Raw genomic sequence first — 24976 nt, forward strand, 5'->3', positions numbered from 1 at the left:
AGGGTGTGTGAGTCCAGGGTGAGGTGGGTAGTGCAGGGTGTGTGAGCACAGGATGAGGTGGGTAGTGCAGGGTGTGTGAGCACAGGATGAGGTGGGTAGTGCAGGGTGTGTGAGCCCAGGATGAGGTGGGTAGTGCAGGGTGTGTGAGTCCAGGGTGAGGTGGGTAGTGCAGGGGGTCAGAGCCCAGGATGAGGTGGGTAGTGCAGGGTGTGTGAGCCCAGGATGAGGTGGGTAGTGCAGGGGGTCAGAGCCCAGGATGAGGTGGGTAGTGCAGGGTGTGTGAGCCCAGGATGAGCTGCGTAGTGCAGGGTGTGTGAGTCCAGGGTGAGGTGGGTAGTGCAGGGTGTGTGAGCCCAGGATGAGGTGGGTAGTGCAGGGTGTGTGAGCCCAGGATGAGGTGGGTAGTGCAGGGTGTGTGAGCCCAGGATGAGGTGGGTAGTGCAGGGGGTCAGAGCCCAGGATGAGGTGGGTAGTGCAGGGTGTGTGAGCCCAGGATGAGCTGCGTAGTGCAGGGTGTGTGAGTCCAGGGTGAGGTGGGTAGTGCAGGGTGTGTGAGCCCAGGATGAGGTGGGTAGTGCAGGGTGTGTGAGCCCAGGATGAGCTGGGTAGTGCAGGGTGTGTGAGCCCAGGATGAGGTGGGTAGTGCAGGGTGTGTGAGCCCAGGATGAGGTGGGTAGTGCAGGGTGTGTGAGCCCAGGATGAGGTGGGTAGTGCAGGGTGTGTGAGCCCAGGATGAGGTGGGTAGTGCAGGGTGTGTGAGCCCAGGATGTGGTGGGTAGTGCAGGGTGTGTGAGCCCAGGATGTGGTGGGTAGTGCAGGGTGTGTGAGCCCAGGATGTGGTGGGTAGTGCAGGGTGTGTGAGCCCAGGATGAGGTGGGTAGTGCAGGGTGTGTGAGCCCAGGATGAGGTGGGTAGTGCAGGGTGTGTGAGGTGGGTAGTGCAGGAGGTCAGAGCCCAGGATGAGGTGGGTAGTGCAGGGTGTGTGAGCCCAGGATGAGGTGGGTAGTGCAGGGTGTGTGAGGTGGGTAGTGCAGGAGGTCAGAGCCCAGGATGAGGTGGGTAGTGCAGGGTGTGTGAGCCCAGGATGAGGTGGGTAGTGCAGGGTGTGTGAGTCCAGGGTGAGGTGGGTAGTGCAGGGGGTCAGAGCCCAGGATGAGCTGGGTAGTGCAGGGTGTGTGAGTCCAGGGTGAGGTGGGTAGTGCAGGGGGTCAGAGCCCAGGATGAGCTGGGTAGTGCTGTGTCTGTGCCAGGGAGGAAAATCAGCCCCTGCATCTGGGACGTGTGAGACTCATACAATCCATTCATAGTGTAAGGACCGGCTCATGATTATCACATGCTCCTCTATTACAGAACGTTAGCAATAGCCTTGTTCTAAAGCAGAGTAAAGAGGGAGTTTGTATGGTTCTATCTTTTTATGACTTGCCTGAAGCATTGCTATTGGTAGTTGCTGCATGTAAAAGCTTATGGCAGTAGTTTTCAATTACTTTAATCGCTGCCATTGTAATAGGGATGAATCTGATACAAAAAATGTGTGGTGTCAGACAGACCATACTGTGGTGATCACTGTGTGCCAAGCCTATACTGTTACAGTGTAACTCCAAATGTTCTCTCCTGCCTTGGATCGTCACGGATTTCACCATGCCAAACTGTGCGAATATAAGTGTTTTTCCAGAGAAGATATCGCAAAGTAAAGGCAACTATTCACCTCCTACATATGTGCACAGACAGTAGATAGAACATCCCGCACCCTAGTAAGAAGTCATACGGTGCAAATAATAATACTTTACATACATTTCCTGGGATAGCCAAAATTTTTTCTTAACATTGTGTATTCTCTTAAAGGGGTATGCTGAGGTTCAGGATGAAAAACTTCTGCAGCAGGGTCATCACACACTAAGCAATAGAACAGATGAATCCCGGCACTCACAAAATAGATTATGCTTGTTGTGTTTGTGGTTCAAGCAGGTACATAGAAGACGCAGTTCAGCCTATGGCCTCTATGGAGCTGATCCATAGGCCAAAACGCGTCCTCTACCTCTACCTGCTTGAACCACATCAATACAACAAGCATAATTTATTTGGTGAGTGCCGGGATTCATTTGTTCTATTGCCTGGGATCTCTTTCTACCACGAGCACCACTGACTGGACAGAGTGCCGTCTTCTGCCCCACCATCACACACAAAGCAACAGGGTGACCCTAATCCTACATCCTAAACATGTAACCTTTGTGTCTCACTGCTGCCCCCTACAGATGTAGCACACACTAACATTAGCATGGTGGCACACTGAGGCAGAACGGTGCGGTGGCACAGTGGGACAGCAGCTCTCAAGTGTTCAGTAGTGAGTGGCACTGCATACAGTACTGTGTGCATAGTCACTCAGTACCTGTAGAAGCTGAGAGTTTGGTGATAGACTCCTTGGGGGACACTTATTAAGTCCGGTGTTTTTTACACCGAGCTTACAAATGTCCCCAAATGAATGTAAGAAGAGGAGAAATCTCAGTCTTTCCGCTATCACCTGTTCTCTGTTTACAGTCTGTTCCTGGCTTTGGCTCCAAAAATCTGTCAGATAAATCTCTCTGTAAACGCACTTTTAGCAAGAGAATGTAAAAGTTCTAAAGAAAAGTAAAAAAAAACCTGTTTTACACCATTTTTGTTAAGGAGTGTAGTGTTCGGATCCGACTGATAGATCCCTTTTGTCTTGTCTCTTCCAGAGTTCCATGAACCTTCCTCCAGACAAGGCGCGACTCCTGCGACAGTATGACAATGAAAAAAAGTGGGATCTCATCTGTGACCAGGTATGGTTCTAGCTATAGAAAAGCAGTTGTCATAAAGCAGGGATGGGGAACCAACTGTGGCAAAACTACAATTCCCATCATGTCTGGACTGCCAAAGCTATGCAAATAGTCTGGCTATTACTTGTCAAAAGAGATGTATATGTCCTGTGGTTGAAACCCACACAACCATCACAGGAAGCCAATCTGTCAGTGACAGCCAAGCTTCCTGTCTGGCAGCTGAGACTGGTGAATAATCTGATCTTTACCATTAGAATTGGCTGTAGTATTCTACAACACGCTTCTCTGATGTCATTGTTGAACCCCGGTGATGTAATCAGCCTCATGTACCTGAAAAAAAAAAATGTATTTGCAAAAAGAAGATGTGAGGTACTAATTCCATTGCACGGCATCCTCTGATTATAGTGGATGTTGTCTGCAGATATTTATATGTGATTACATTAGGCTGTAGTAAATAATATTGGTATGAGAGCTATAATGACTAGTAGGGAAAATGACAAATGGCTGTCTCCAAGGTCAGAATTGGCTCTTTAATTCATGACAACATTACTTGTAATTTGGGAACACAATGAAACTGCTGGAGAGGACAGTAAAATGCTTCAATTTAGCCTATCATTAACCCATTCATGTCGGGTGTAATAGTTTTTTTGTCTTGTTCATTGTTGCATTCCAAGCATTTATTTATTTATTTATTTATTTTTACAACCGAGGACATGTGTTTTTGTTAGTTTGATAGTTTTTTTTTCAGTCTTGTTTTTGTTTTTTACTTATTACTTTTGCATAATAAAAACATATTTTTATTGCTTTGGGTTCACACTTAGGTGCAGCCATAGTATGAAAGCAAAAATATGTCCTTATTATGGTAGTGTGAACCTAGCCGTATGCTACCAGCAACTTATTAGGTCTAATTTTGCATTCCATCATAACACATTAGTGGCCTGCTATTACCTCATTGGGTAACAGTGAACTGACAAAAAGCTCCCTCCCTCTGGCAAACACCTAAAATTATAGGGATCTGAGTTATCTCTGATCCCAGCAGTTGTAGCAGGATTTGGGCTGTATATACAAGCTGTGGTTACAGTGTTACCCGCCAGATTGCACATAAGTGCTTGTGTTGGATATAACAGTTGTATTACTTTAATTATTACTTCATTTTCTACTACTAAAAACTATAATACTGATGTAATTTTTTTTTCTCGTCACTTTTTATTTTTACGTTTTTTTTTTTGGAATTTTTTATATAGTGATTCTGGGAAAAAAACCACACACACACACACACACACACACACACACACACACACACACACACACACACACACACACACACGTATTAAACATAGAACTAGTGAAAATGACCTAAACAATAGGTTATTTTCTCTAGACATGCTCTTTTTAAAGGAAGCCGGTCGTTTTCCTCCCATGGCTGTGCACCTATAATACTCTATATTTTCCAGTTCTGGGAAATGCCTTGGTGTCTCTAGGAATGAGCACTGCTCCTTATTTAATACACTTACCACCCTTGTAGAAACAGGATGTGCAGAAAACAGAAGTTTACACAGCACATTTGTCTCTTCGTCACAATGTCAGGATTTCCAGGCTGCAGCAAGTAGGGCTGATGTGTAGTTTCAGTCACTGGTGCATCATGTGAGTCTCTTCTCACTTTTTTTTTTTTTTTTTTTAATGCTCAGGGCATTTTTCTTTTTTTCTTGTATTTTTTTTTTGTTCATTCCAAAGCAATATCAGTCTGGTAAATATCCTAAATGTATGTTGCTATTTAAAGTGAACCGTCAAATAGGTGGTCTAGAATGGTACAAATGGTGCTAGGAAGAGCTGCCACATGATAGTGCTTGTACAGGATCGCACAGAGTTTATATTGTCTTAAAGACGTGTCAAAGGTTTTAATCGATTGTGTTCTAGGTGTTCAGACCCCACTGATCAGTAGATATAGTAAGGAAAAGCATGCGGCTAAATGGCTGGCTATGATTTCATTCCCACTGCTGGAGACATTTTTCATGGACTCAAAGAAGAACTCTGGTCAAAACAGTACAGAAACAGAACAATCTATTCTTACTGGTCCCTTTGCCCCCGTGGCACCACGTTACCAGCTGGTTCCGGTGTCATCACGAGCTGGCGGGAAGGGCCTGATCAGCTAGTCAGTGACTGCAGCCGTATCCCACTCCAGTCACTAGCTGACTGAGCAGGCATTCTTGAGCAAGGTCATGATATGACAGGAGCGGGAGCAGCAGGAGGCCTGCGGGGGTGCGGGAATGGTGGTGCATTGCTATGAGGGCAGAGAGACTGGTAAGTATTATGTCCCTACGCTTCATGCCAGCAATGTATTTTCCGTTTTGGCCGGACTTCTTTATTTAAGCCCTTTCACACGGTTTGATTATTGGCTAGGAGTGTTGCTAGAAATGCTCCTTTGGCCAATAATTGCCTGTGTAAAAGTGTCAGTGATTAGCCGAGGAGTGGGAAAATGTCCGATCCTCTGCTTATCACATCTTTTGTGCATTGCAAAATATATAACTATTGGCCACACATCTCCCTGTGTAAACAGGGGATGTGTGGCTGACAGCAATTTAAAGGGTTAGTTCACCCCAAAAAAATACTTCAGATCAACTGGTCCCAGCTAGAGATTTGTAATTTACCTTTATTAAAAAATAAAAGTTTTCCAGTACCTATTAGCTGCTATATGTCCTGCAGTAAGTGGTGTATTCTTTCCAGTCTGACACAGTGCTCTCTGCTGCCACCTCTGTCCATGTCAGGAACTGTCCAGAACAGTAGCAAATCCCCATAGAAAACCACCACTTCCTGCAGGTCATACAGCAGCTAATAAGTTCTGGAAGGAATGAGATTTTTTAATAGAAATAAATTACAAATCTTTGGCACTTTCTGGCACCTGTAGATTTAAAAGTAAACATTTTTTTTTTTAACTACCCCTTCAAATGGCCGTACATATGATACGCAATCGTTTTTACCGCCTGGCTGCATGATTAATCATGCCTTTTGAAGACACTGCAAACTAGGACCAGTCTTGCTAATTAGTGCTTGCTACATGGCCCCATATCGGCCTGTATACACCATCACCCAGACTGATGAAAAGGGACAGGGCCCATTTAAGGGCATCTGGCAAATAAAGTTAATTAAATCTTCATTTTCACCAAAATAGAAACAAACACCTTTCGGACATGATGTAGACAGTGGGATTTATGTCATACAAAACTTTTCTAAACCTAAACTTTTATTTACATGACATTTTTCCCACTTTTTGTATCTAGGAGCGGTTTCAAGTCAAAAATCCCCCGCACACTTACATCCAGAAGCTACAGTCTTTCTTAGACCCGGGAGTGACACGTAAGGTAAGGATATATTCTGGTATAGAGGTATATCCACGTGGATACCACATAAAATCTGTAGCCCAGGCTAACAAACTTCAATTCTTTTCTGAATGAGTCTGTCTATCCTATAAATGGAAATGTTAAAGGGGTTGGCCCACTAATAGCGTCTATCACTCTTGATCAACTTGGTGTCCAGCTGGTCAGCCCCCCAGGGAATCACACATTTATAACCTATAGTTTTGTTCTTCTTAAACATTTCAGAAATTCAGAAGACGGGTCCAAGAGTCCACAAAAGTGCTGCGAGAACTGGAAATATCTCTAAGGACAAATCACATAGGGTGAGTACTTAGTTCAGCTGCGTTCACGGTCACTGAGGATTTTTTTTAATCTTATTTCTTTAAGTGTACTTGTCACCTTCAGACCTCCAGCTAGAACAGGTAGGGAGAAGTACGCAGATGATTGCTGCTTCTCCCCGCTGCTTGTGAACTGCAGGAGACTGTTTCATAAACTTACTATTAAAAGGAACCAGTCAGCACATTTGTGCAGATGAGGCTCTCAGAACCGCTGTACAGACCTCGCTGCCGGGTCACCAATAGTGTCGGGGGTTCCGGGCTTCGTAGTCTTCATGTCTGGTAAAATATTTTGTAATCCTGCGCCCAAGGCAGGGGGAGAGCCGTGAACAAGTCATCCGGGCTGTGACTAGTCACGGCTCTCTATTCTGTCAGCTCTGCATCTGCTAACCGGCCTCCTTGTTTGTCAGTCACCCCAGAGAGCATGCTGACAGGACACAGAGCCGTGACTAGTCACAGTCCATATGACTAGTTTACTGACCAAAATTCTGCACGTAAACCAAGCTCATTCGCAATGTAAACCATCTTTAAAACATATATGGCAAACAGATCACTGATCTCAGGGAGACCAGCCAAAGAAGACACTGTCTGTATTTTTGCAGAGCAAAAGATTACTTATTCCCCAACGGTTAAAACTTAACTTTTATTTGATTCACTTTATAGGGCAAAAAGGAGTGTGAAGTGTATATACAGTGCTAGTGTTAAAACTAATAGTGCAACTGAACTAGTCTTAACAGAAGATATAGTGTAGTCACCCTTTTGGAGCGATATGATTGACTGGAAACTGGCCAGTGTAATGCAGTTGCAGAAATTGCCAGCCAATAACGCAACTATCAATAGTGTTAATGTTGTGCTTATGGCAACAATAGTTAATGGTTACTGGCTCAGGATATAAGTTACTAATATTGGCGTATGGGACCGATCGCATCCGATATCGAACATCCATAACTGTCAGTACTTTGTGGTGTATTCACTTGTCCTTTTAAGTAGGGTTAATAGACAGATAGATGTATATCTATGGGATGCAGTCTCCAGAATTCATATGTCTTAGATGCATATCGCAATCGGGTAGACACATCCGGGCCGATCTAGCGCTTGTTGGCAGACTTGCTCAACATAGCGCAGGGGGTGCAAGTATAAGCCCCCATTGGGATCGGGTCCTGTGATGTGGTTAAGACTGATACTCGCTGGCAGTAAGTAAAATTCTTCAGCGACGTACAGTGAATATCAAGCCTGATATTCACTGGCAGCGTACAGCCTGCCCAGCGATATACTGAGGCTAATGATTATACAGGGTGATAGAGGTTCAGCTATTTGAAATCACAAGCTGCTGCTTCGTGATAATAGTAATCAAACCTATAAAATCGGCTACACTCCTTACAGCTATCGCTGTTTGTATGGTATATGGAAAATAGACTATTTGTTCAGTGCATCTGTTATAATAAAACGTCAATGCCAATGACCTGACTAGTTTCACCAGCCGTGCTGGCATTTTCAAAGTGGCATTTTGAAAACGCCAGCGCGGCTGGTGAAACTAGTCAGGTCATTGGCATTGACGTTTTATTATATTAGATGCACTTAACAAATAGTCTATTTTCCATATACCATACAAACAGCGATAGCTGTAAAGAGTGTAGCCGATTTTATAGGTTCGATTACTATTATCACAAAGCAGCAGCTTGTGATTTCAAATAGCTGAACCTCTATCACCCTGTATAATCATTAGCCTCAGTATATCACTGGGCAGGCTGTACGCTGCCAGTGAATATCAGGCTTGATATTCACTGTACGTCGCTGAAGAATTTTGCTTACTGCCAGCGAGTATCAGTCTTAACCACATCACAGGACCCGATCCCAATGGGGGCTTATACTTGCACCCCCTGCGCTATGTTGAGCAAGTCTGCCAACAAGCGCTAGATCGGCCCGGATGTGTCTACCTGATTGCCATATGCATCCAAGACATATGAATTCTGGAGACTGCATCCCATAGATATACATCGCTGTCTATTAACCTTACTTAAAAGGACAAGTGAATACACACAAAGTACTGACAGTTATCGATGTTCGATATTGGATGCGATCGGTCCCATACGCCAATATTAGTAACTTATATCCTGAGCCAGTAACCATTAACTATTGTTGCAATAAGCACAACATTAACACTATTGATAGTTGCGTTATTGGCCGGCAATTTCTGCAACTGCATTACACTGGCCAGTTTCCAGTCAATCATATCGCTCCAAAAGGGTGACTACACTATATCTTCTGTTAAGACTAGTTCAGTTGCACTATTAGTTTTAACACTAGCACTGTATATGCACTTCACACTCCTTTTTGCCCTATAAAGTGAATCAAATAAAGGTTAAGTTTTAACCGTTGGGGAATAAGTAATCTTTTGCTCTGCAAAAATACCTATACGTTTAATTATTACTTCCCAATAGGTATAGGATCTCCTATCCTAAAGAAGACACTGTCGGCTGCTGGTTACAGCGCTCAATACAGTGAAATCCTTCGTGCATTGCCTCCTGGGAAACATCAGTATGCAAAAAGGTCTGCAGAGCCTCAGTTACGAGTTTCAAAACACCGGACTAGTCAGATATCTCTCCAGGGAAGGACCTGGCCACCATATTAAGTGGCCCCCTTAGTTAATACCCAGGTCAATTACGATTCTGATGACATGACCAGGGAAATACCAAGGCCAGGTATCTATCCACAGACAGCTTTTTAGGGGTGTTGCCCCTCATCAGTGTGGAGCAGGATTTTGGCTATGTGGGAGCTATGCCTAGTAGACCAATAGGGCAAACAGATCACTGATCTTAGGGAGACCAGACAAAGAAGCTCTCTATGCTGTGAAATTCTAGGTGCATTGCCCCCTGGGAAATATCAATGTGCAAAAATGTCTGCGAGCCTCAGTTAAGGGGCCACTTAATATGGTGGTCTTGGTGGTCTCTGTACAGAAGCCATGCCTTTGCTAGGTCCTTCAATGGAGGAATATCTGGCTAGTCCTGTGTTTTGAGACTTGTAACTGAGGTTCCGCTGACCTTTTTGCATATCAATAAAACATAGGAAACCCCTCTATTTATGGAAAATGGCTGACACTGCTGAAATATAAGGTGCTGCAGAGTGTATGAGTGTACATAGAAGGACCAGTGCAGGTGTCACTAGATGATATCCGCAGTATGTGCTGTGATGCGTCCTGGCACACCAGCCTGAGAGGTGGCAACTGGGAAGGAAACCGAAGAACAGGAACATTACCACTTCCTGTATATTGTATTTTTTATTCCTTTGGACACTGCTCCAGCCTTGTACCATTGCCAAAACTGCATGCGCCCATTATGGAATGAGTACACATTAGGTGTGGGTGAATTGTAAGCAGGGGTGCAGCTAATATTCATGAGGCCCCATTGCAAAAATTGTACGGGTCAATGGAAGCTGTGCCCCCCCCCCCCATCCCCATCCCCATACATGGCCTATGGTGTTTACCAACTCCTGAACACACAATGACACACACACACACACACATATATATATATATATATATACACACACACTGTCGCACATATACACACACACACACACTGTCGCACATATATACACTCACCAGACACTTTATTAGGTACACCTGTCCAACTGCACGTTACCACTTAATTTCTAATCAGCCAATCACGTGGCGGCAACTCAGTGCATTTAGGCATGTAGACATGGTCAAGACAATCTCCTGCAGTTCAAACCGAGCATCAGTATGGGGGAAGAAAGGTGATTTGAGTGTCTTTGAACGTGGCATGGTTGTTGGTGCCAGAAGGGCTGGTCTGAGTATTTCAGAAACTGCTGATCTACTGGGATTTTCACGCACAACCATCTCTAGGGTTTACAGAGAATGGTCCGAAAAAGAAAAAACATCCAGTGAGCAGCAGTTCTGTGGGCGGAAATGCCTTGTTGATGCCAGAGGTCAGAGGAGAATGGGCAGACTGGTTTGAGCTGATAGAAAGGCAACAGTGACTCAAATAGCCAACCGTTACAACCAAGGTAGGCAGAAGAGCATCTCTGAACGCACAGTACGTCCAACTTTGAGGCAGATGGGCTACAGCAGCAGAAGACCACACCGGGTGCCACTCCTTTCAGCTAAGAACAGGAAACTGAGGCTACAATTTGCACAAGCTCATCGAAATTGGACATTAGAAGATTGGAAAAACATTGCCTGGTCTGATGAGTCTCGATTTCTGCTGCGACATTCGGATGGTAGGGTCAGAATTTGGCGTCAACAACATGAAAGCATGGATCCATCCTGCCTTGTATCAACGGTTCAGGCTGATGGTGGTGGTGTCATGGTGTGGGGAATATTTTCTTGGCCCTCTTTGGGCCCCTTGGTACCAATTGAGCATCGTTGCAACGCCACAGCCTACCTGAGTATTGTTGCTGACCATGTCCATCCCTTTATGACCACAATGTACCCAACATCTGATGGCTACTTTCAGCAGGATAATGCGCCATGTCATAAAGCTAGAATCATCTCAGACTGGTTTCTTGAACATGACAAGGAGTTCACTGTACTCAAATGGCCTCCACAGTCACCAGATCTCAATCCAATAGAGCATCTTTGGGATGTGGTGGAACGGGAGATTCGCATCATGGATGTGCAGCCGACAAATCTGCGGCAACTGTGTGATGCCATCATGTCAATATGGACCAAAATCTCTGAGGAATGCTTCCAGCACCTTGTTGTATCTATGCCACGAAGGCCGGTGAGTGTACACACACACAGAGGCACCATTAAGATATATACAGCTATACCACTGACATACACACATTTACTCTGGAATGTAATTATACTATTGCAAATGTATAAATGTTGCAGTAAAATTATAGAATCATGGATTTGATGAAATCCCGGGAAATGATGAAATGACCGCGCCGCTCTATGATTTCCCTAGGGATTTGATCAAATCCCTGACCCTTTTCAGGGAAAAGATGGAATGAATTCTATCATTTCCCCCTGCGACATAGAATTTGCCTACCGTATCGCTTCTCTGCTCCCCCCAGCCTGTGCACTCTGCTCCCTGTCCGCCTCCTCTCTGCTCCCTGTTTTGCTCATTTCCCCTGCTACACCCCTCCTGCTCCCCCAGCTTATCCACTCTGCTCCCCGTCGGCCCCGCCGCCATATGCCTGCCGGGAAGTGTGCCACTCTGTTCCCTGTGCACCTCTGGTCCCATCCGTGTCACCCTGCGACATGCCTCCTGCTCCCCCGGCCTGTCTGCTCTGCTCCCTGTCCGCCCGAACTCCGTATGCCGGCCTGGAGGTGTGCCGCTCTTCTTTCCATTTGCCACGCCACCATATGCCTGCCGGGGAGATGTTCCGCACATTGACACACATACATAGAAACAGGACTTACAGCTTTCAGTCTTCCCCCTCCTCTTCCTGTAGTTGGGATGATCTCCACACAGTAGTATTGAGGACCTTTGAATCATGTGATCAGGTGCTTCAACACTTTCCTTTGTGTGCAGGAAGCTGGCAGTTTCTGCTTCTCTGTTCCTTTTCTGATGTACAGTTGCGGGCCCCACTCCCACTGACCGCAGCCCACCAACCCACCAAAAAAAAAAGGAGGGGGGGGGGGGGTTGGTGTACTAAGGGAATGGGGGTTGGTGGCATACAGTGGATGCAGATCATGCTTATCCGGGTCCTCTTACCGCATGGGTCCCATAAGCAATGTTTCCCAACCTGTGGCACTACAACTACCACCATGCCTGGACTGCCACTGGCTATCCAGTGGTGTTGGTAATTGTAGTTTTGAAACATCTGGAGAGCCATAGGAAAACAATGGCATACAGGGTAATGTTTATAGGTAACACAAAATGATTTCTCTCATGGCAGAAGTCATTAGTACAGGGAATGACACCAAACAGTGAGACAGACGCCCCAGTTGCTGCAGAACCTCATTTTAAACTGTTTCTTGTTATCCAGTCAGTAATTCTTATAAAGTGCCCTCTTTTTAAGGAAAGTTGAGCAGCAGCTGTGTCATTTACAAGGAATACAATGCTATAGGGATATCATAGTAGACTAATGTAATGTGCTGTGAAAGATGTATTACGTAAGAGGTTTTTGGCATCAGTCTTTCTAGGTTGGAAGTTAACCAGCACGGCAGACTAGTAGCTTGTGGGAACAAAGTAACCTGAATATATGCAGAAGCGAATTGGGAGAAAAAAAAAAAAAAAAGACTACTTCTTGGCATCATTTAGGTGGGATTCAGGCATACGTCAGCTGTAAGCAACCCCAGAAATAGAGCATGTAGTCAGACAGGAAATGTGCAGGAGGTGGTGGGGGGACGGTAGAGGCAGCAGACAGGAAATAGGCGGCCCGCTGGCTTGAGAAGGGAAAAAGTAGGTCCGCAGCTCCAGTGTCAGACTGAGTCATGTGCCAGAGCCTGTGTATATCATGGAGAAGCTGCAGCTTCAAGGGAGAGGATAAAGTAGTAGAACCTCTATTGTCATCTGTGCAACAGATAGCAGCAGAGTGTAGTATGGATGCCATCATGCAGTAACTCCTATGGCCGTAGTACATATACAGTACTATATATGTATATATATACTGAAGAGTGTGCACGTGATTGTATAAATTCTAGAAGCATATGAGTCATTTTTGGCATTACTTGATCTTCTGTGTTTAAAAAGCCTCATTCATCATGCAGCCACCAGAACTATAGCGTTAGTGTACGGCCTAAAATGAGGTCTGAGCATTTATTTTTATAAAAGTAAAAGCGTGGCGTTATCTTATATCTTATATCAAGATAAAATAGTAATGTACATGCATTTCCATGCAGAAATGGTGGCAGGCTGGTCATAGATGTTAGATGGAAATCTACCTTTAGATGTACCACCCTGCACGCTCACTACACTACTATAAACATGTCTGACAATGTACACAAAGTCATTGTCTGTACAGCAAGTGATGGAAGTGTAATCTATTGACTTCATGAGCTTATGACTTGGCCTAATGTTATGGTGCCAGTGCGCCTCTCAGTGCACTATTTGTTGTCATTCTGCATCCATTACAAATGCACTTTAAGCTGGGTCAAATTGCCAGCATATACTTTACACTGCTTATATTCAAGTCAAGAAGCCATCTACAGTGAGAGCCCAAGCTTGTGGGAAGTCGTGACTGAGGCCCTCCCCCTTTAATAACGCATAAGACTAGTTTCACATGGATCAGATCCACTGTGGAATTCCCCTTGCAATTCAATGGTTTGCTCCAAAATGTATTTTACATGTTGTGGATACAAGTTGTAGCGAGGAGGCATACCAGTTTGCATCAGAGCAGGGACTTGGGAACGTTTCTGGGACAATTTAGGAGAATAAAAGGATTTTTCTGTGTTCTGGATATATGAAAGGTGCCTTGTGTCTCCTTGTCCTAACAGCATCTCATGCTGAGTGATTTATCTGACAGATCTTTGAAGCCAAAGCCTGGAACAGACTATAAACAGAGAGCAAGTCATAAAGGAAAGACTGAGATTTCTGCTTTTTTCAAATCCATTCCTGGCTTTGGCTTCAAAAATCTGTCAGGTAAATCTGTTTGTGTAAACGCACCCTCACAGTGTCAGTAGTTTGGAACCTGAATTGCAGCTGGCAGATTCCCTTTAACTATAGAGTCACTAGCTACAAGTATAAAAAAAAAACATTGTTACATTGCTTTATGTTTATGAAAATAAAAAGTATCTTTTGACATAGGAATAGGAGTTTAGAGGCTTCATTTTAGATGGTACTAGTGTCTAATCTGAGTGGATCATCCTACAACATCCTTCTACAGAGGTCCCATCAGCCCCCCTCATGCCACAAGTGACTCATATGTTCATGTTCTCTCACCGAGCACCACATACACTCCCCACCGCAGCCCCCATAGTGACTCGGCAGGAGGTGGACAAGGTGCAAACGCTTTCCTCCTACCACTACGTTTCCTATAACCTACACTTTTCATCGCCTTGATAAGGGTCTGCAGAATTTTGCTTTTTGTGTTGTTCATTTTGCTTAAAGTAAAAGTGGAATCATTGACCCTGGCTGGGATTTTTACTTGCTCACCTTGGTTTACACATAAGAGTCATCTGGGTTCATGAATAAATTAGTATTTGTCGTTAAATCCATCCAGGCGATATAATAGACATGTTCTGGTTATTATTCTCTCGCTGTACTGTCCTTTATAAAAAATACAAATAGATCTCCTCCGGTTAGGTAGAGTTCTGTAGAGACCTGTTTCTTAGTTCATAGCATCTAGGAAAGCTGGGTGACTGCCAGTACAGCTCGCTGACACCTAGCTTTTTCAGACTCTGGATTGGAAAATCTGCCTAATAATACAGTGATAATGGAAGATTTCAAGACTTGTTAACAGCTTGACAGAACAGTGGCTCAGTGGTTAGCATTGTTGCATTGCAGCTCTCGATTCCTGGGCTCCCAGCCGACCAAAAGGAACATCTGCATGGAGTTGGCACATTCCTCCTGACTTCCTCCATGTTCTCCTGTTCCCACCACACTATAGAAACATACTGATAGGTAAATGGCTTTTTGTGATATAGTTTGTAGGCATCACTGGGGACCTGGATTGAGTGATGAAAGATACAAGCTGGAACACCTCCTAGCTCCCTCTTCCAGCTTTTTCCCTGCTTGGAGCTAAGCGTCCAACTGACTGTTATTGAGGCAGGGTCAGGGATGGGAGGCGTGAATGAGGATGGCACTTCAGGAGCTTGGGAAAGCCTCTTTGACACTTTGTCCAATAGGATGCAATGATCTTTCTATGTTCTGGAAGCAGAGGCACAGACACAGGGATATGAAAGGTAACAGCTATTTACGGTGTTCACTGTTCATTGCGGCTGACAAATTCACTTTAATGGTTCTAATAGACATAGTACTAAAATAGCACTTTGTAATATAGAATTAATAGATGGTAGAGCCCCTGGATGAAGGGTTGTAGATCTCATATATGCAGGCATTCTTATAATACTTCCTTTCATTACGGAAAACCAGATTTATAAAGCTTTCTATAAGACTGGGTTTGGGGGTTATCATTACATTAGAGGTAAGCGAGCCTCAAGCGTGCTCAATGCTTGTCTGATCCTGAATGCTTGGCATTTGATTATGGGTAGCTGAGGAAGTTGGATGCAGCCCTAGGGAGTCCTGGAAACATGGATATAGCCATAGGCTGAATCATAATGCTTTTAAAAAAACAAAAAATGTCATACAGGCTGCCCATTTAAATTATCCTTTGGACAAGCCCCTTGAATACTCAAACTCTACCAATGGGGTACATGTGTTGTACTTTATATGAAAAAAATCTGTAGTCTGACAACTGCGCAGCGGTGGAGGTGGTGGTGGGCCGCTAAAACATGCTGCTGCCGTCATGCTATGGACTGGTGGGGAAAAAAATTCGCCCATTTTTGATTTAATTTACATGAATCAGAACTGCTGGGGGTTACCTGCTGATGATGATCAGCGGCAGCCGCTCAGTATGTTGGGGCTTTGTGATTGATTTTACCACTTTCTGTGAATAGTGATGATGAGGTCTGCAGGGAACTTGCAACAAGCTCTGTATGTAATGCATGAAGTCTTTTCTGTATTTGTGACAGAATTCTGTGGAATTGCCCTAATTCAGTCCGTGTGCCTGGGGCAGCACTAGCTGTACATACAGCATGGGTGTTTATAGGTGGTTTTTCGCACTACATATAGGGCAGTTTTCCTGGCTGCTCCTCCTTAAACCTATTGCTATCATTATTTTCTGTAGATCTCTGTCTTCTATTGAACTGCTGACTTATCTTGTGACTTAGGCTGCTGGGTAATGATGGCATATCCCAGACAAAACAGTGCTCAAGTCTGTTTATTTTCTTTCCTGACATAGTTGAAGCCCTCATAGGCTTCTACACTGTGTTAGTGCACAGGCCAAGGGTTATCCACTGGAGCTGTCAATTACACATTAAATGGGGATGTTATTACATTGTGAGTTCTCTAAGACTTCAATAAACTGCAAGTTTCAGATGTGGATGTATCCTTATTCATATAAACCACATTAGAAAAACCTGACCCATTATAAGTAACTGGGGTTCACAGGGCACCACATATGTACGTCTTGCAACAATTCCAGCACTTGTGGCTTTCATTGTTTTTAAAACTGATGTAAACAAAGCTTAATACAATAGTAATGATATGCCCTTTTATGACATAAACTCTTATGGTTTGTTTTGCAGGTGGGTGCGAGAGTTCTTGAACAATGACAACAAGGGCCTGGATGTTTTGGTGGAGTATCTCTCCTTTGCACAGTGTGCGGTTATGTAAGTATAGACTGCACCAGGCAGGAATACACATGGGAGAGAAGTAATAAGAGCTTAGGGTGGCCTATGGAGAAGGAAATCTCCACATGCTGCACACTAATAATGGCCATGATTCACTGTACAGTCGTGTCTCAGTGCTGAAGTAGAAGCATGTGTTCCAAATAACAGTTTTCACCCTGCACCGCCTTCCATCTGGAGCTGAGTTTGCAGTCGTCTATGTTTTGGTCCCAGCCATTCCAGCCATTGCACATTTTCAGTCTGGAAACCATTCTGCTGCTTTGTAGCTTTGCTTTATCCAGTCCTCTCTCTGCCCCCTGGCCGCTCAAGCTTCTTCTGTATCCCTTTGATGTAGGTTTGATTTTGATGGCCTGGAAAACGGGGAGGATGGCTTGGTTGAAAAGTCAAAATCGTGGAGCAGATCCATCGAGGATCTGCAGAATCCCAACGCCCTCCCTGCCCCTTTCACCAACGGCCTCGCTCGCTCTGCCCGCCAGTCTGTGCTCCGGTATGTATTTGTGTGCTAGCTCCTGATCCCTGCAGCCATCCTGCCAGTATGCCATGTTTGTGATTCTGCCATATCTGGTCCATTCATGAAAATGTGAGCAAGTAGCACCTAGAAATATAAAGGGTCCATCCCGAAGCTCCTAGCTTCTTATATTTTATTGTTGTCCTTCTATTGGTGGGTAGATTATATTATGATGTTCTATATTATCACGTTACATTATATTATCATGTTCTACAAAAATCATCCCTTCATTTGGATGCTGAACTGCAAAATCCCTATTGTCTTCATTGTATTCTTGCGTGGATGGATTCATCTCCCATCCAGTGACTAAATATTTCCCTATTTTTCATGCTGGTACGTGGGAACCACCATAGGTAGACCAATAAATTGTGGGGCTTGTAAGTTACATGTACCTAGAGTAGGTTACATATGGGTTTATATAATAAGCACAGTGCTTTTTAACCTCAATGGTAACAAGTGCATTTTGTAAAATAGATGCAGTTACTGCTTGTCCACTAATGTAGATTATATTGCCATTGTACGACCCCTTTTATTTTTTGGGTGTTACTGTCACAAGAAACCAACCACATTGTAATCATTACTTGCCATTGCTGGAGTGTTAATGCCATCAAAATGTCTTAACCAAAACTTTGCTATAATCTCATTTACCATTGTAGTCTTGTGTATCTAGAGAAGGCTGAAGCTTATGTCATGTGAATAGCCGACAAAGCCAGCAAGTCACTAAACGGTTATCAAATTGCTTTCTCCCAATAGCAGCTACAATACATTGCCAGGAAAGAAAGCTCTGAAAAACTCCAGGTTGGTCAGTCAGAAGGACGACGTACACGTGTGCATCATGTGCCTAAGGGCTATAATGAACTACCAGGTAAGGAAAATATAGTTATAAAATATGCTGCTGATTGATGTAAATTGATGTTGGGAGTCCTGGAAAACCTAGATACAGCTATAGGCTGGGTTCACACTACGTATATTTGTCAGTATTGTGGTCCTCATATTGCAACCAAAACCAGGAGTGGATTAAAAACACAGAAAGGCTCTGTCCACACAATGGTGAAATTGAGTGAATGGCCGCCATATAACAGTAAATAACGGCCATTATTTCAATATAACAGCAGTTGTTCTAAAATAACAGCAAATATTTGCCATTAAATGGCGGCCATCCACTCAATTACAACATTATGTGAACAGAGCCTTTCTGTGTTTTTAATCCACTCCTGGTTTTGGTTGCAATATGAGGACCACAATACTGATTGAAATATACGTAGTGTGAACCCAGCCTTAGGCTGTATCAATCATTTTCCTTGTAGTCCTAGGCCAGCATTTAAATTATCCAAACAAGCCTAGTCAAATGCCGTTTGGCAGCTTGCTCATTACTAATGGTTTAGACTCCCAGGACCGCTGCTGATCAGCTGATCGAAGGTATAGCTGCGCTCTCACTAGCTGACCAGACACAGCTCTGTGCATTTTGTTCTGGCTGTACCTGGGTTTGCAGCTCTCTCCTTCTGTGAGCGGATACTAAGCATAGGCAATTGTTTGTCTTACTCAACCCCTTTAAGAGATTTATTGCCCCCCCAAAAAAAACACAATATTGGATTGTGGTCCTAACTCTGAACGGATTACTTAAGTATATGAAAACTTTTTTCTTTTTGTATTCTAGTATGGCTTCAATCTGGTAATGTCTCATCCTCATGCGGTCAATGAAATCGCTCTTAGCTTGAACAACAAGAATCCAAGGTAACCTGCATTGTGCACATTGTCGTATTTTTACCTCCTGCATATTGCAGGAATGATTCTCTATGTCTTTCTCTACTGTAGTATGTTAATAGTTTTAATAATTATAAAAAATTCTTACCTCGAAATTAACCCTATTTTTTTTTTTACACTTAGGACTAAAGCTCTGGTCTTAGAACTACTGGCGGCTGTATGTCTTGTCCGAGGAGGACATGAAATCATTCTGTCTGCTTTTGACAACTTCAAAGAGGTAAGAATAGACATTCGGACAACAGATATTGCAAAGAGTGGTCAGTACAGAGAACCTTAAAGGAGAAGTCTGGCCCTGGCTAAGATCTGAAAGGGGGCGGAGGCGCACATAACCAATTCTCTCCCTGTGCCCGCGATCCATTGCGTGATTGGCCTCAAGACCCCCACCGAAAGGCGTTTTCCCCCCTAATTTTGTTGATTTCACAACTCTGTTGATGGACTGGCCGCTCAGCCAATCAGTGACTGCAGCGGTGCCCTGACCCATTCACTGACTGGCTGGGCGGCCAGTCCATAAACCAGGTTGTAACGACTGCTCTGGTGGAGATGCTGGAGCAGAAATTGGGAGAGGTGAGTTGACATAGTTTTTTATGTTCCCCTTCTACCCCTGCATTTTGGGAAAAAAATTACATGGACAGACTTCTCCTTTTATTACATTTATAGGCATACATTTTTATATTTAGGGTACAAACCCACTTGACGTATTTGCTGCGTGAATCAGTCCTAAAAATAAGCAGGCAAAACGCAGGTTGGCTTTATACAATTGTTCTGTGTTAAAATACGCAATTGCGTATTTTTGAAGCGTGAAGCTACATGCGTTTTTCGCACAGGTTGTTAACAACTGATGCTTTGCTAACAACAAGCTTCAAAAATACGCAATTGCGTATTTTAACACAGAACAATTGTATAAAGCCAACCTGCGTTTTGCCTGCTTATTTTTTAAGACTGATTCACGCAGCAAATACGTCAAGTGGGTTTGTACCCTAAGTGTTCACTTAGATTTTTTATTTTTTTTTATTTTACATCTCATAGAAATATGTCAAAAGTTCTGATTGGTGGGGATCTGGATGTACAGAAAGAGTCAGAAAAAGGGCACAGCTAAATGCTTCTGTTGCTGCATTAGATTGATCTAGTAGTAAATCTATATGGCCGAACTTATGCAGCGAAATTTGCGTCATAGTAAGACAAAGCTTTAATGAATCTGGTATATTCTATTCAGGTCTGTAAAGAAAAGCATCGCTTTGAGAAGTTGATGGAATATTTCAGGAATGAGGATAGCAACATAGATTTTATGGTAAGTGAAGAGATTTATCTCTGCTAAATATTCTTACTCCATTGAAGGTTAGTTTGTATGTGTTACTAAGCGGTCATCTCCACAGGTGGCATGTATGCAGTTCATTAACATCGTTGTCCATTCTGTGGAAGACATGAATTTCCGAGTACATCTTCAGTATGAGTTTACCAAGTTGGGCCTTGAAGAATTTCTAGAAGTAAGGATAAAAACCTTTTTTTTTCCGGGATGCATAGAAAAGAGGTTGAACCATAAAGTTCTTGCTTTGACATCTGACCTAAACTCTGATATTTTGTTCCCCAATAGAAGTCCAAGCACACAGAAAGTGAGAAACTCTTGGTTCAGATCCAGGCCTATCTGGACAACGTGTTTGATGTCGGGGGTCTCTTGGAAGATGCAGAGACTAAGAATGTGGCACTTGAGAAAGTGGAAGAGTTGGAGGAACATCTGTCTCATGTGAGTAAACTCAGGCTGCTTTCAATGGATACAGGGCTTCACCCTTTTAAATAAAAAACATCTCTATTTTGGTGCTTTTAGAGGAGACTTTACCAGGCTGGAGATATCTATCAGATTTTTGACCTATTGATAGATCGTAAGACATTGGGCTCCCATACCTAGGAATCCAAGCAGACAAAACCATGCCCCTATGTGAACACCAATATCTGGACAATGTTGCCAGTCAATCTCAGCAACATGGCATGCATATTGGCGAATACATTGTGGCGTGGTTTCGGCCATGATATATGAAAACATGACCTGAGTCCTATACATCACTGTCAATACATAGAATTGTCAGTGAATTTTCACAAGTAAAAGTCTCCCAGTTCTAGATGCCTTTGTCTGCTTAAATGTTTACTCCCTTCCACAGATTTTTTTTTTTTTTTTTTTTTTTATAAATTGTTTATTTTCAAGAGCTTTTTTATTTTTAACAGTATAAGAAAAAAAAATATGCAGAATATGTCAAACATTCAGTAGAAACAGTCATAACAATGGGCCACACGGCTGAGCAGAGAAGTATGTAAAAGAACATTTAGGGCCAGCCCTCCAGTACGGGCAGGGAACAGCCGACCCACTTACATCAATCAAGCAATCTAATCAAGTAAGCTATTAAACTGAACTGCAATATAGGGCTACCTATAGCCAAATAACTGGGGGGAGACAAGACAAGGACAAGACAGAGACATCACAGGAGACAAAGCGGGGAGGCAGGGAAAAGGAAAAACAACCTAATCATAAAGGCAGAGTACCCTCACAGATTCACGTTCGGTGCAACAGATCATAATAAACATCCCATAGTGTCCATATTTGCTCGCATTTCTCTATACGGTGTTCTTGTGCTGCAGTCATAAATTCCAGTCGTCTCACTTCCTGAATGCGATTGACTAGTTCAAGTGCTGATGGGATTAAAGTTTGCTTCCAGTATTTAGCAAGGAGACACTTGGCTGCGGTTAACACGTGGAGGAGTAGTCTGGCTGAAGGCTTCGACAGGGTTTTAGGTGGAAGATTCAGAATATATGTCATCGAGTCCAAAGGCACTACTGTTCCCAACACTACCGCCAACAGGCCCTGTATTCCCCTCCAGTATGGTTGAAGCTTAGGACAGTCCCAAAAAATGTGTTGGAGGGTCCCCACCCCTGTCGAGCATCTCCAACAAACCGATGGAGTGTCCGGGTAGAGGCGATGAAGAAGGTCAGGGGTGTGGTACCAAAAGAATATTATTTTGTACTGGTTTTCTTTAAAACCACAGATTATTTATTTTAATGAGACAACTTAATACTTGTTTTCTCTAGTCTGCTGTGCACCTAGGGGCGGGTAATGTGCTCTCAGGTGATATAGGTGTATCTCCAGGACTCAGGCTGAGCTTGCTCATTCTGGGATTGTTTTCGAGTGGCTTGTGTATAAGTGGAGTAATAGGCAGGAGTTTGAAGTCCTTGTAAGTACTTTTCTTTTTTACACTGGGATAAGGGATAGCAGGATCGGAGGGTTTCTTCAGTGCACAGTGTGCCATAGATACGCACGACTGGTGCAAGTGTGAATAACGCTGGAGCAGATATCAGCATATTGCCCATCTATAAGCACACATTAGAGATCTGGAGGATGCAACACTAAGGGCTATTGATAAAGAGTACACTGCTCACTGAAGAAACAAATAGAAGGGTAGATATGGAGGATGGAGGGATGGATTAGGGGGGCCAAAATGGCTTGGTTAATGTAGTTAGAGGGACTGAAAAGGACTTCAAGAAAATGAAGGTCTTTACTGTCTCCAGGCCTCCAAGGATAATGATGTGAGGATGCTTTGACACCTGGTACTGGAAGAACACATTGATGTACTTGGTATTGTTGAGACATTGCTAGACCCATCACGTAACTGGGCCTTTCATGGCGATCAGGGAAGGAGGAGGAATCTCTCTGTATATTAGAAATGGTATGAAAGCAAGTGTGAAGGATGCAGTAGTGTTTGTGAGGAAGTGAAGTCTTTGTCGGTAGAATTACGACTGAAAAGAATCTGCAAATTCTAAACCTTTGACATTCATTTCGGATCAAAGCTGAGGTAATGTAAGGTTTTAGCAGCACTGGTGGTCCCTTGTGTTTCTGATCACGGTAGGATGTCTGCCGGTTATTGGTATGGAGAAAGTCCAACAGCATTCAGGAGGTTCTTTCCAAAAAGTTAATTGGACACCAAGTCTACATGGTGTCCAATAAAGTTTTTGGATTCATTTTGGATCAGTCTTTAAAATTGGCAGCTGCTACTATCAACCTTACATTAGCCTTGCAAATCTCCATTGTTCAATAAAACCTAGGAAGCCTTAGTGCCATACATGACTTTTCAGGAGTTTGGACCCAGCCAAATCTGACAGCCAATTCAAACGATTTTAGGGACTGTGAGTGGCCACGGGTATGGTTGACATCACAGAGATGTCCCCATAGACATGCAATTCTCAGTGAACCAGTCAATAGCAATCATACTCTGAGAACAGGGATGGACAAAAGGTTGCAGAATCCAGCCAGCTACTTTGGTTTGCTATTTTTTTTTTTACCATATGATGAGATAGCTTGGAACAGTACCATAGTGGTGTGAATGTATTATTCAGAGTTGTAGATTACAACACTTCACATGTGAAAGTGAAAGATGTGTGCGCCTGATCTCATTCTTCCCCTTTGGCATGTTTGGAAAACTTTTAGGGGGTTTTTCCCTTATCTTGCCTGAGAAGAAAAAAAATTAAATCCTTTTGGTTTCGACTTTCGATGAGGGAGAACGGTTCTGACCGTGGCAGCATTAGGTAGACATTGTGGACATTGTACATCTAACTATTGAAGCCATGATTTTCCACCAGATGACTGAGAAGCTGCTGGACTTGGAGAATGAGAACATGATGCGGGTGGCAGAACTTGAGAAAACCCTGTTACAGCGGGAAAAGGACCTGGATCTCATGAGGGTGAGACGCATATGATGTATTTTAGGTTACGACTTGTATAAATAATGTAACTTTACTATATACTGTAGGGTTATATTTTATCCACATCTTGTCTATTTCTGTGTCCATGATTGTGCAATATGAGTGCTAGGAATTCCTTACAATGTTTACAACGTCTAATTCCTGTAAACCGTACTGATATATGCGTTCTTATACAAGTATAATTTAGAATGCAACCTACATTGGAATTTAGCACAACCGATGTCCTCCATGGCATCTTTACAGTCACAATACATTCTTGGTCTCGGCCTACACATAAGAAAGATAATTTGATAATTGGTTGTGTATCACTATGAACCAGTACTGAATAAATACTTAGCCATTAATGCCAATCAATTTCTTCAGGAGACGTATGAGAAAACAACCCACCAGGTAAACACACTAAGGAAAATCGTCAAAGAAAAGGAAGAAGCCGTTCAGCATCTGCGCCAGCTGGAACAGGCCAATGCATTGCAGCAGCAGAAACTGGGGTCTGCCGGCATGGTGCTTCCACCTATTGGGGTTTCTGATGGAGACATGTCCTTGATCGCTGACTTCCCACCACCTCCGCCACCACCGCCTGCTCCTGCACCGACTCCTGTAGCTCCGCCTCCACCCCCGCCACCTCCTCCTCCGCCTCCACCACCCCCTCCACTTATGCAAAGTAAGAGTGTAATTCCAGTAAAACTTATGCATTCCATATAAATAATAGTTGTGATTCCGCTCCTATCAGATATCATAAATACTAGCATATTAAATCATCCTAGTAAAAAAGGGTCAGTGGTGGAAAAAGGTGTTTTTTCCATATTAACAAGAACGGATCTACATGTTGCAAAACACATCAAACATATCAGATCAATTCTTTCCACTAGACAGTTCATACTCTAGTTTGACACCTGTCAGATTTTTCAGAGGACCTGCAGCATTTCCGTAACAGAATCTACAACTTTTACAGTGAGGAAAATCTGCAATGGATCAGACAACTATTGACATGCTTGGTATTTCATATCAGCACCATGGGTCCATTTTAATTGTAATTTTCACTTACTTTGCTGGTGTTGTAAATGCATAGATTTTTGGGTGGAAGACTTTCCCTAAGAAGCTACTATTTTAAAACATCAGGCGCAGTCACGTGAATCCCCATTCTAGGACCTACAACC

At 43.4% G+C, this 24976-nt stretch overlaps 1 protein-coding gene across 7 annotated transcripts in view; it reads left to right on the forward strand.

Moving 5' to 3' along the window:
* FMNL3 (formin like 3) overlaps positions 1-24976 on the forward strand; it is an 80000-nt gene that overhangs the window by 42713 nt on the left and 12311 nt on the right. For 6 of the 7 annotated variants that reach the window (XR_011363152.1, XR_011363153.1, XM_069970129.1 and 3 more), the window contains exons 2-14: positions 2715-2798; positions 6074-6154; positions 6395-6471; positions 16703-16786; positions 17139-17291; positions 18066-18177; positions 18970-19046; positions 19200-19293; positions 20290-20364; positions 20450-20560; positions 20668-20817; positions 23697-23798; positions 24183-24480. Coding sequence is in view for 5 of the 7 variants with exons in the window: in XM_069970129.1 (XP_069826230.1) it covers positions 2715-2798; positions 6074-6154; positions 6395-6471; positions 16703-16786; positions 17139-17291; positions 18066-18177; positions 18970-19046; positions 19200-19293; positions 20290-20364; positions 20450-20560; positions 20668-20817; positions 23697-23798; positions 24183-24480 (1498 nt within the window). In the remaining 2 variants the exon portion in view is untranslated. The remainder of the gene's footprint in view (positions 1-2714; positions 2799-6073; positions 6155-6394; positions 6472-16702; positions 16787-17138; positions 17292-18065; positions 18178-18969; positions 19047-19199; positions 19294-20289; positions 20365-20449; positions 20561-20667; positions 20818-23696; positions 23799-24182; positions 24481-24976) is intronic. The other variant, XM_069970131.1, reaches the window with a different exon arrangement.

The sequence above is a fragment of the Dendropsophus ebraccatus genome, chromosome 5 (assembly GCF_027789765.1).
Source record: "Dendropsophus ebraccatus isolate aDenEbr1 chromosome 5, aDenEbr1.pat, whole genome shotgun sequence".
In the NCBI taxonomy this organism is placed as follows: Eukaryota; Metazoa; Chordata; class Amphibia; order Anura; family Hylidae; genus Dendropsophus; species Dendropsophus ebraccatus.